At 39.7% G+C, this 10,901-nt stretch overlaps 1 protein-coding gene across 1 annotated transcript in view; it reads left to right on the top strand.

Annotated features, from left to right (window-relative positions):
• The window catches only part of TMEFF1 (transmembrane protein with EGF like and two follistatin like domains 1), a 105,115-nt gene that overhangs the window by 69,372 nt on the left and 24,842 nt on the right, over window positions 1-10,901 (top strand). The window contains exon 5 of the mRNA XM_042461902.1: window positions 4,622-4,718. Coding sequence (XP_042317836.1) covers window positions 4,622-4,718 — 97 coding nt within the window. The remainder of the gene's footprint in view (window positions 1-4,621; window positions 4,719-10,901) is intronic.

The raw sequence follows: 10,901 nt of genomic DNA, 5'->3' as shown, positions 1-10,901 counted from the left end.
AAGAGCAGCTTTCCCTAAATTTGCTTTGCCTGCAGCCTGCCCCAGCCTGGGGTCTTTCTTCCAAGGCAGCAGAAGTGCTTTGGGGAGGCAGTTTTCTCTCCCTCAACCATCCTTCCCACGAATAATTGCAGGACTCAGGCACTTTAAGCGCCTCCTCATTGGCTCTTTTATAACAAACCGCGAAATTTAAAAGTGACGTTATGATGACATTGCTTTGATTGACAGCCCCAAAATGGTGAGTGGGAACGAAATAAGGCTAAAATCCAGTTTATATATACACCGTTTTATTGGAATAGGAACGACAGCAGATCACTTAAAGTGAATCAATTGGTAAATGAGAACGAAGAAAAAAAGTGATTTGGAACGCGGGATAAAACCAGGGTTATTTGGAATCGGTTTTATTAAAAACGGTGTATTTTAAATCGTTTCAAATCTTAAGTGAGAACACCCCCTTATACTACCATTTTTGTCATTTGGAGACCCCTAGTTGCAAACTACAGTATTGTCAGTAGATAGGTCACCCTCATTGCAAGGAAACGTATGTTATAAGAGAATAAACATGCAGCTTTATAATTGTTTTATAAAACTATCAAGCAAAAGAATCAGCTTATGCACATACACCCCTTGTGAAGATTCATGATGTGAAAGAAGACATTTCACTCTACCTACATTCTTTTTCATAGACATTACATAGTCTAGGTCCTTTGCTATATTTCTGTGGTAATAAATACCAATTTATACAAAGTTTGTACTGCATGAGAATCATATATCTCACATTTCAGCTGCCATCAAAATGGACATTATGTATGTATCGGTATTAGGTAACATTTCCACATCTCCAGTAATTTCAGCATAACTATAATCATTGTTTCAGGAAATATTTTAACTCATATTGGTCAAGCAGCATTTTAGGCAGAGTATTATGAAAGGTTTTTTTCCCCATTCTAGGGATTGCATCAGTGTAGCAGACAGGCTCAGTTGCCTGGGACTAAGTGGCCCCTATGTGCTGGAGTCTGGCAGCTTTTATAGCTATTACAGACATCTGTTTATCTGATTTCTCACTCAGTCATATCTTAGAAACCCTACGTTTGCAAAAGGAAGGTTTTGATCAGTCCAAAATGTCTACTCTGGCTTCCTGCCATCTTTAGATGTATTTCTTGTCTCTCTTGGAGATGCTACATCTGAGAAACCAATGCTAACTTTCTTTTTCCCAGCTGTGGGACTTCATAGGCAGTCTCTCTTGGAGAAGCTGGCTAATATGTGTTGTTTCCCTCTTATCTTATTTTGTCTTATTCAGGTCTGTTATAGAGCAGGATTCAAACATCCACATTGGATATGTCTGTTACTTAGTGAGCAATCTTTTAAACTCTTGATTTCTAGAACACAGAACACAGATGGCAGTTTATTGGCAAATTATAACAGTTTTTCCCATGAAAATGGGTTGACTTTGTGTGGCCTGGGGGATAATTTCCTAAACATCAGGACCCACTGTGGCCATACAGAGCCTCCTCTTTGTGGTGAAAAAAATGTTTCTAGTGTGTAAAAATTCATTTTCAGTTTGAAAAGAAGTCTGAGAGCTTTAAGTGTTAAGATTATGCAGGACGACCACCCTGTAACATCTTCCAGCAATGCCAATTCAGTTATTTTTGTGTATGTATATGTGTCTTTATGTCACCTGTCAACTTACGCTGACCTCATAAATTTCATAGGGTTTTCTTAGGCAAGAAATATTCAGAGGTGATTTTGCCAGTTCTTTCCTCTGCTGGCAGAACAAAAATTCAGCTGGGGAAAGAACAGAATCTTGGGATCCATGAGACAGCCTTGGGGACTGCATGCAACCTGCAAACCTTATGATTCTTATCCCTGTGGTAAACAATAGTTTAATGTTACATGTGAATTAGCCCATATCTCTTCAACAGCTTAGCTGTGAAATAGGCTGCCATCGTGCCTACCTACAGCCCCGTTTTCTTTGCCCACTTCCTTTTCCAGTAGGCAAATGGGAGATATTCATGCGGGCACTAAGGGGACAGCTGGAGAAGCATGTTTTACAGCGTCTGGACTCTTAGAATGAATCTCCAGGAGGTGACCTGCTAACCCTGTTCTGTGCTGCTGTAGTGGCATAATACTCATTTGCCATTCAGTTTAATTTCTTATTCTTTTCTTGTAACACTAACCACAGCATGTGCTTGTTTACCTAAACAAAGTTTAATTTAGATACTTAGAAAATATCCCAGATTTAATTGCAGACAGATGGCAATTGATCAGTCTAGGCTCTCAAGCTGGGGGAATGACATGCTTGCAATACAGATAGTCGTGTTAATTATTATTGAAATAAATTATTTCAAATTCCCTCCTTCTAAAATTTGGTTGGTAAAGTGTGGTGGTGATCAGGCTGGCTCTCTGGCAGATTGCTTTTAGTAATTAATAAATTGATAACCACCATGTGCTGCTCAGCTGCCTACCATCTGTCTCTTGCATTCACTGGGCACAACAGTTCCCTGTTGCCATTAGAAGTTTAGATTGGCATTTGCATGTGTGTTTATATGTGTGTTTGTATAATGTGTGTTTATAGACATGTGTGTGGGTATATGTACATATACATGTATGTACACATACATTTAAAAAAACATGTTCTTTTGAAATGCAGAAACATATTAAGAAAATCATCCCAACTGAGAGCAGCTTATTTAAGAGCTGGTGTAGCATAATGACTAAGGGAGTGAATTATAATTCTAAAAGTTGCCTATCAAAAATTGCCTGTGGTCCAAATTCACTAGGCAGCAACAGGCAAACCACAATCTCTTGAGTATCAGCCCCCTGGCCCAGTCATAACATATGGATAAGACTACTTACCTTGCTTACTGATTTGTTGTAAAGAGCAAGAAGTATGATGAACATCTTGAACATAAAACAGTGCTAAAGCATGCTTAATAGTCACACAGAAAGCTTTGATACACTAGATTTTGATCAGTTGTGGTTGTGCTATTATAGATCTGGAGAGCTTGAGGAGTACTTTCTGCAGCTTTTCCAGGTCTTTGGAATTCTCATTTGATGGAGCCAAGTTTAGTTCTGTCACTATAATCAGTGGGATTTATGTTTAATTTTGGTTTGGTAACCTCTGGCTCCAGCTTTTTACTTAGGGAAATATAAGGTAAGCAATGCAGACAGCACTCTGTCCAATTGCTTGGTAAGGAATAAACTTGCACCTGTCTTTCTAAAGTGCTAGTCAGTTAGCGAAAAGGCGTGGAAATGACTGACAAGAACTTGGCACTTCTGTTTTGTAAACATTTGCACACACCAATTGCTGCAGCACCAATGCAATGGATGTTTTTTCATCCCTCGTTCTGAAAGACTCTCAGAAAGGCTTACAGATAGTTAAATTCGATCTGAAGGGAGAAGCGGGAAATAGATAATAATAATAATAATAATAATAATAATAATAATACTAATTAGACATTTCCCTGCCCTTGGGCTTACAGTCTAAAAAAATATTAAAATTTATTAAATGTTATATAGAAAACATAAAATTTGAATCACCTGATATAGTACAAGGGGGAAGGGACGAAATCAAGGGATACTAGTTTCATTCATATAATCAAAATACTTATTTATGATTTGGTGTTATGCTTAAACTAGCTTTATATATGGAGAAGTCCAAAGGAGAGGAATATTCTTTATGTAATTCCAAAGCAAAAAAAATCTGCTGCTATTTCACTATACTAAAATTACATTCATTGTATTGGCAGAAGTATATGCGTGAAAATTTACAGCCATTTAGTTCTAGGAAGCTAAGCAGGGTCAGCCATGGTCACTGTTTGGCCGGGAGACTGCCAGTGAATACCAGGTGCTGTGGGCTATATTTCAGAGGAAAGAACTGGCAGACCACCACTGAGTATTTCTTGCCTAAGAAAACCCTATGTAATTCATGGGTTTGCCATAAGTCAATAGGCAACTTGAAGGCTACACACACTACAGCTGTTTTTGTTTTTCATAGATTATCATTCAGAACTGCTCTTAGATATTTAGATTTAGGTAGCTATTATCAAATAAATTATATCGGCCATATATTTATATACTGTATTCAAATGACAAAGTTCATGCATAGGCATCACTAGGCTAATGAGGGAAGTTAGTGTAGCATGGTGGATAGTTGTTCCTAAAAATCTGAAATCCAGTCATGAGGTTCACACAGCAGAAGCTGTGAGTTAGGGTGCAGCTACACTGTAGAAGTAATGCATTTGGACATCTTTTTAACTGCCATAGCGCTAACCTACACAATCCTGGGCTTTGCAGTTTTGTGAGGCACCAGTACTTTTTGACAGAAAAGGCTAAAGACCTTATAAAGCTAGCTATAAATCCCAAAAGTTCCTAAGATGGAGCTACAGCACTTAAAGTGTTGCCAAACTGGACTATTTCTACAATGTAGATGACCCGTTAGTTGCTAGCTCTCAGCCTCATGGGGTGAAGATGAGAATAAAATGTAATGATTCCATGCAAACCACCCAAGCTCTTTGGAGGAAATCAAAGTGACCAGTAGTACAAAACTGAGCATCTGTTGTTGTTGTTGTTGTTGTTGTTAAACTGCTTTAGATAATCCTGTTCCATGTTTTTTTTCTTTTAGAATATGAAGGCTCTGGGACTGAAGTTCATAGAAAACATTCCAAATGTGGAGTTTGCAAGTACAGGGCAGAGTGTGATGAAGATGCAGAAAATGTTGGGTAAGTAGTAGTGACTATATCTTCTGATGTGAAGTCGAAGGCTTTCGTGGCCGGCATCCATAGTTTTTTGTGGGTTTTTCTAGCTATGTGGCCATGTTCTAGAAGAGTTTCTTCCTGACGTTTTGCCAGCATCTGTGGCTGGCATCTTCAAAGAATGAATCTTCTCTGAAGATGCCAGCCACAGATGCTGGTGAAACGTCAGAAATAAACTCTTCCAGAACATAGCCCAAAAACCTCACCAAAAAAAAACCCCATATCTTCTGACTTCCTCCAAATGTCCAAACAGCCAACAACCAGAATTACTCCCAGTTTTTGCCTTTTCTGTGGGAGATAGAGTTCTGGGAGAGAATGTGATCCAGTGAGAGATCTTAGTCTTAAGGCCAGTTCAGCAGTCGCACTTGCAACATGAGAGCTGATTTTGTGCAGTCCCTCATGTAGAGGGCAGTATCATATGGACTGACTGACCTAAGCTATGAGGCCGTTACAAGTCTTTAGAATTGCTTGTTTAAAAAAACATAAACATTAAGAAGTATTTTTTAAAAGTTCTTATTTTTTTTAAAAAAAGGTCTAACATGGGATTCAAACCCTGGTCTCCTAGTCCATCGCTCAAACCACTACACCATGTTGGCTCTGTTATACTAGGACCTAACTGACGATGTATTATTTTCCCCCAAGGAAGGCCTTTACTTGTGCCATCCTTTCAGAATGGACCAGTACCTCCCTATTTTGGTCAGTTGTTTTGCAAGGGTTGCAATAACTTTTAGTGAAGCTTTGCTTATCACTTTTATGCTTTTGAGATGTATGACTCTGAGCTGGAGAAAGGTCAACCTCCTCTTTCTTATGCCTCCCAGTTTCTTATGAAAAATAGCATTTTAACCAAATCTACAGCAAAGCTACAGAGAGGATGAAAAGCTATAAAAGGCCAAGACCAGAATTTCCTGCCTGCAGCCCACCCACCTTTAGAGAACATTAGCTTTCCCACTGTGTATAAAAACATGCAGCTATTATGATGGAGTCAACTCAGCTAGGCATTCTGAGAAAAATGATCTTTATCAAAGGTTGCAAACTTGCCTTTTTCATCCTGAGCTGTATTCTGTAATTAGGGCATTAGAAGTTCCACGGTACAAAACATTCAGCACAGAAATATAAACAACTTTATCACTTCTATTATCTACAGATTTTTTCTGTGTGTGCTTGACTTTAATTTTTATTGGGCTTATTAAGAGAAAGCAGCGAATTTTGAGCAGGTGGTTGTCATGAGCCATACAGCACAGTTGGAAAATTAACATTCAGATAGATTCAGATTAGTACACCATGCGACATTCCTGCATATAAATATGCAAGCGAATCATGCTGAAAAAATATAACTAAAGTATAATTCATCCTTAGTTTTCCTTTTCATGTATAAATAAATAAGAGATAATATAGCTTCTGGGAGAAAGGAAAGCGCTTTATATAAAGACTCTCAGATGCACAGAGGTATTACAGTATGCACAAACACTCCCAAGTTACAACGTCTTAATAATGTGTATTTCTTAAGAGGAAACCTTCTAATTTACTATTTTCAGTTAGGGTATGAATTGTATGAGAGGCAGAGAAAAGAAAGTCTTCAAATAGAGCTAGCAAGAACCATTTGATGTACCTATGGACTCTATGACATTTATTTACATGTTTCCAGTGGGGGCTAGGAAATGTGTTTACTGGTGCAACATCTGTTTAGAAGAAGAAAAAACCTACCTATTCTCTTCTCTTCTCTTCTGCATTGACCCCCCCCCCCAAAAAAAAACCCTTTCCCTCAGACTGCATGCTTACATCAGCCTGCACAACACAGCATGCATCACAACCGGACATCTGCTCTTGGAGTATCTGGTCCTCTAAATTTTATAGATAGTATAAGATTCAGTTTCTCAGGATTTGATAATGAAAATGGGAGTGATATTGGGAGGAGAGAGTTGCTGTGGCTTGGCTGATTGTGTCAGATCAAAAAGGTCAACTTTTCTTGGCTATAATCAATCAATCATCCAATCAATTACTTTCTTTCTTTATATCCTTCATTCTCCCGAAGAGTGGACTCAGGGTGGATTACAGAATAAAATGAGATGCATTTTATTCTGTAAAACATAGCCACATATAGCTAAAACATACAAAAAGTCAAGAGGAAAATAATATCAAATGGTCTGTAGAATTAAAACCATATAGAACATTAATTTTAAAGCATAGATTCAAGGCACTGAAACAGAAAATTCATTATATCAAACAATCAGTTCCAAAACATTTGCTGGAATAGAAAAGTTTTCACTTAACAATGAAACAACAGCAAAGGAGGGACCCACGCTAGAACTCCCTGGCAAGGGAGTTCTGTAATCTAGGAACAGCCACTGAGAAGGAAGCTTGTCCTATATACTCTGGAATTCCTTCCTAGCAAGGCTAGAGTAAATCCTTTCTCCCTAGCCTCAAGTATTTAAGCCACTTTCTGTTTCTCCTTTGCAAATCTAGATTGGAAGAGTGCAGTTTGCTGTGAGTAAGTTTTGAGTGATGGGGGAGAGCTTGCAACAGTTCCTTTTTTGGATTAAAGCATTCTGGAAGTTACAAAATAAAAAATAATGTTCCCAGAAACTTTACACAAATCTTTGGATTTCTCCTGAAAGTCCCCTACCAGCTCATTTTTCCATTTCCATGTTTCAGATCTGAGCATCTGTCTCATATAGAGTTGCCATAACTGTCAACCTCCAAACTGGGACAAATATAAAAAATGTAAGACAAATGTAGGAGAAAATTTAGCCCCCCAAATGTAGGACATATTTTTAAAATGGAGGGCATGCGAACAACTAATTTTTTTTAAAAAAGCATTAATATAAACACATGTTTATTAGGCATGCTCAAAATGGAGGAAATTTTGGCATTATTCCTAGACAGATGGCAGAAATGTACTTCCCTTTCTAACCAACCCTCCCCCATTCCAAAACACACACGGCAGCACATTTGGGCATTGAATATGGTTTTATTTAACATGGCAATCTCTTGCATATTTCAGAGGCTTATTCCATAACCAAACCCTTTGAGTTTAACACTTAACATGGGTTAACATGGCTATGCATATTTAACATGTCAAGGTGGTTTAACAAGAAGTAGATTTGCCCTCAGTTTCAGGTTTCTTACACCAACTGTTCTTCTCAGAAGTGTGTACTTAGTCAAGGTACTTTGATTTTTCTTCACTGCTTATGAGTTTATAAAAATCAGAGCAACTTACATTGGCCATGCCTCAGAGGCTGGCTGATATCAATATCACCATCATCATCATCACCACTATCATTGTCACAACAAGGCAGACTTGTTAACCTTAAAAGCACCAAAAATACACACACACACACACAAAAAAAACACTTTAGGAAAAAAACCTTAGGAAATGGGCACCCACCACCACCTCCTTCTCCTTCTTGGCGCCATGCGCCAGGAAAGAGCCCTTTCCCCTCCCTGTGGCCCAGAGTCGTTCTATTCCTCGGTTCTGCCTCCTACTTGATGCTGGCCAATGGCAGACTAGGGCTGGAAACAGCCCTGCCCCCACTGTTCTGCCATTGGCCAGCCAGCGTCAAAGGGATGAGCTCCCTTTTTAGTCCTTGCACACGGGCGCACAAGCGGGGCAAGTGTGCACTGCTGCCGGCTGCGGCCCAGGTAACTGCCTGGCGCGGTCGCAGGCGGAGGAGGAGGTGGCTGGCCGCCCGCCCTCATGAGCGGCCGCAGCAATGGCCGCATGAGCGGGCCCGGCCCAGGGGTGGCCCCAAAGCCAGGAATTGGTGGGAACCGGACCAGGACTGGGCTGGTACCACCAAAAACAGGACTGTCCCGCCTGCTGGCAGGATATGGCATCCCTAGTCACATATATAAAAGTGAACTCTGGGATGGCAAGGGAGGGCTTGGTGATTGAGTAGGCAGTAAAACAGTTCAACACCGTACCTCTGTCCAAAGCTTCTCAGCTGTGGCTGCAAGTTATCCCCTCCCCGTTTTACTTGCTTTAGGAGTAGTAATGGCTGGCCTTCTGCCTTCATACTTTTCTCCAACCTTCCTTAAAAGGTTCTGCTTCTCCACCTTCATTTGTAGGAAGTTTCATGTGCCCTTCTTCTCACTTCTCAGCAATGTTAGCCAGAAAGTCTTAGAGTTAGAGAGCAGCCCTTCCAACCATACTGGAAACTGTCCAGTCCTTCCAACCAATACTGGAAACTACTTCATTAAACTTCCTTAGAACAGCAGTTTTGGAAGACGGAAAATGTACTTACTGATCACTGATTCCTATGTTACTCTCCTAAAGAGAGAAGATAATGTCTTCTCTCCTAAAGAGAAATGATAATGACTTCTCTCCTAAAGAGAGAAGTTTACTGAAGTAAATAAAATAAATTAGCCCTATTAATATCAGTGGATGGTATCATGTTAGTAACATATGTGCATATATTTCTCTTTTTACATGTGGTGAGGCCCTTTTTGTCCTGTCCAAAAATCTCATCCCCTGCAATTTTCAAGCCCTGGAAGGGGCTGCTGCTGCTTACCAAGGGGCAGGGAATAAGGGGAGGCAGTTTATACAATGAAGAGATGGCTGATCTGGGCTCTGAAGGGAAGATAAAGGAGATTGCACTCCACCCATGAGTGCACCAGTGTGTCTTATATCTTCTGAGCCAAGACCAGCTGCATCTTCATTGTCTGAATTGCCTCTCTCCCCTCATTGACAGCCAACAGAAGTTCACAGAACTCTGCAAGCAGAATATTACTCTCTACCTCCATAATGTAGGTTTGAAGCCATCAAGACTTGATGCCTATGTATATAGTAGGAAATCTGCTATAAGTCTGGCCCAACCCTGTGTGTTAGGAAAAGAATGGTAGCCTGTTAGTCAGAAGAGACAGCTGCATGCCTACAGGGGTGCATCCTAGAAAAAAAATCAGTGATAAAGCACTGTTTATAATATGAAATGAGTTACGTAGCATGTATTTCCCTGGTCTAGAACACCTATCGTTTTCCAAACACAGTCTAAATTTATCAAAGATAAACGATTTGTTGTTGTTGTTTTTCAAATGCATGTAGGATTGCTTAAATATGATTAGCATTATTACACAGACTAGGAGATAATGATCTGGATGTTTTTCACTGAAGCAAATGCCACTTGAAACAGATTTGCCAAAGTATTACTGAAACTTAAGGGCTGCTGAGATTTGCTTGGCTTTTTGCATCTATATTTCAAAAGCCAGCTGTGCCAAGGATAATTTAATTCTCACCTCCCAAATGTGTGGTGGGGTTTGTATTCTCCTAAAACATTAAAAAATGGCACCAAATCTTCCTATCAAGTTGGAGAGCAGACAAGCAATGTTAATCCGTTAAGTGCTTTTGTGAATTCTTTGAAGGTTCTTATATGGAAAGTTACGTTGCCAGCCCCAGAAGCAGACAATGTAATGCCCGGCTGGTTGGAAAGTTTTGAGATTTAAAATTGCAAGGAAATAGTGCAATGAAGATATCAGTTGGATATAGACACCGGACAATGACTAGGAGCCAATGATGTGTTTTGTGCATTTTTGTTGGTCAGTAGAGATATTGCTGTTTTGTGGATTTTGCTTTTGTTTTATTTTACTGTATGCCTAACACAATTAGGCATGGGGAAATATATGTACACACACACACACACACACACACACACACACAGAGAGAGAGAGAGAGAGAGAGAGAGAATCCAAAGAATGACACCTGAACTTACATGGTTCAGAGAGTAGTTCAGGTTTGTGTTTTCCAAAGAGAATCCTTCAGAAAAACAATCCATAATACAAAAATGTAGTTTGTGATGTGTAATGGAAGCCCATTGTTAAAGAAGGTGTGTGTGGATGGGACCCAAGCCTCACTTGAATGCTTGCCCAGAACACTGTCATTTGATGGTACAGCTATTAAGGGATGGATGTGCACCTGCGAAACAAGAGAGACGTTTTTGGTAAAGTTCTGTACCTCTCTCAGATTTGAGGGGATAATGCAGACTATAAAAAGTACATTGACTCTGCATGTGCTGGCACCCAACAAAAGATCTTCTTCAAAAGATAATGATTTCCCATCAGAAGAGATAGAGGGGATGCTGTGAGGTTTCGCAGTATTAATACCCACTAAGTCCTAAAGATTACTGGATGAGAGTGACAGAAAACAACCTCCCTAACATT

The sequence above is a fragment of the Sceloporus undulatus genome, chromosome 4 (assembly GCF_019175285.1).
Source record: "Sceloporus undulatus isolate JIND9_A2432 ecotype Alabama chromosome 4, SceUnd_v1.1, whole genome shotgun sequence".
Taxonomy (NCBI): domain Eukaryota; kingdom Metazoa; phylum Chordata; class Lepidosauria; order Squamata; family Phrynosomatidae; genus Sceloporus; species Sceloporus undulatus.
The sequence above is the reverse complement of the archived record's forward strand: the minus strand, read 5'-3'. Positions and strand labels throughout refer to the sequence as shown.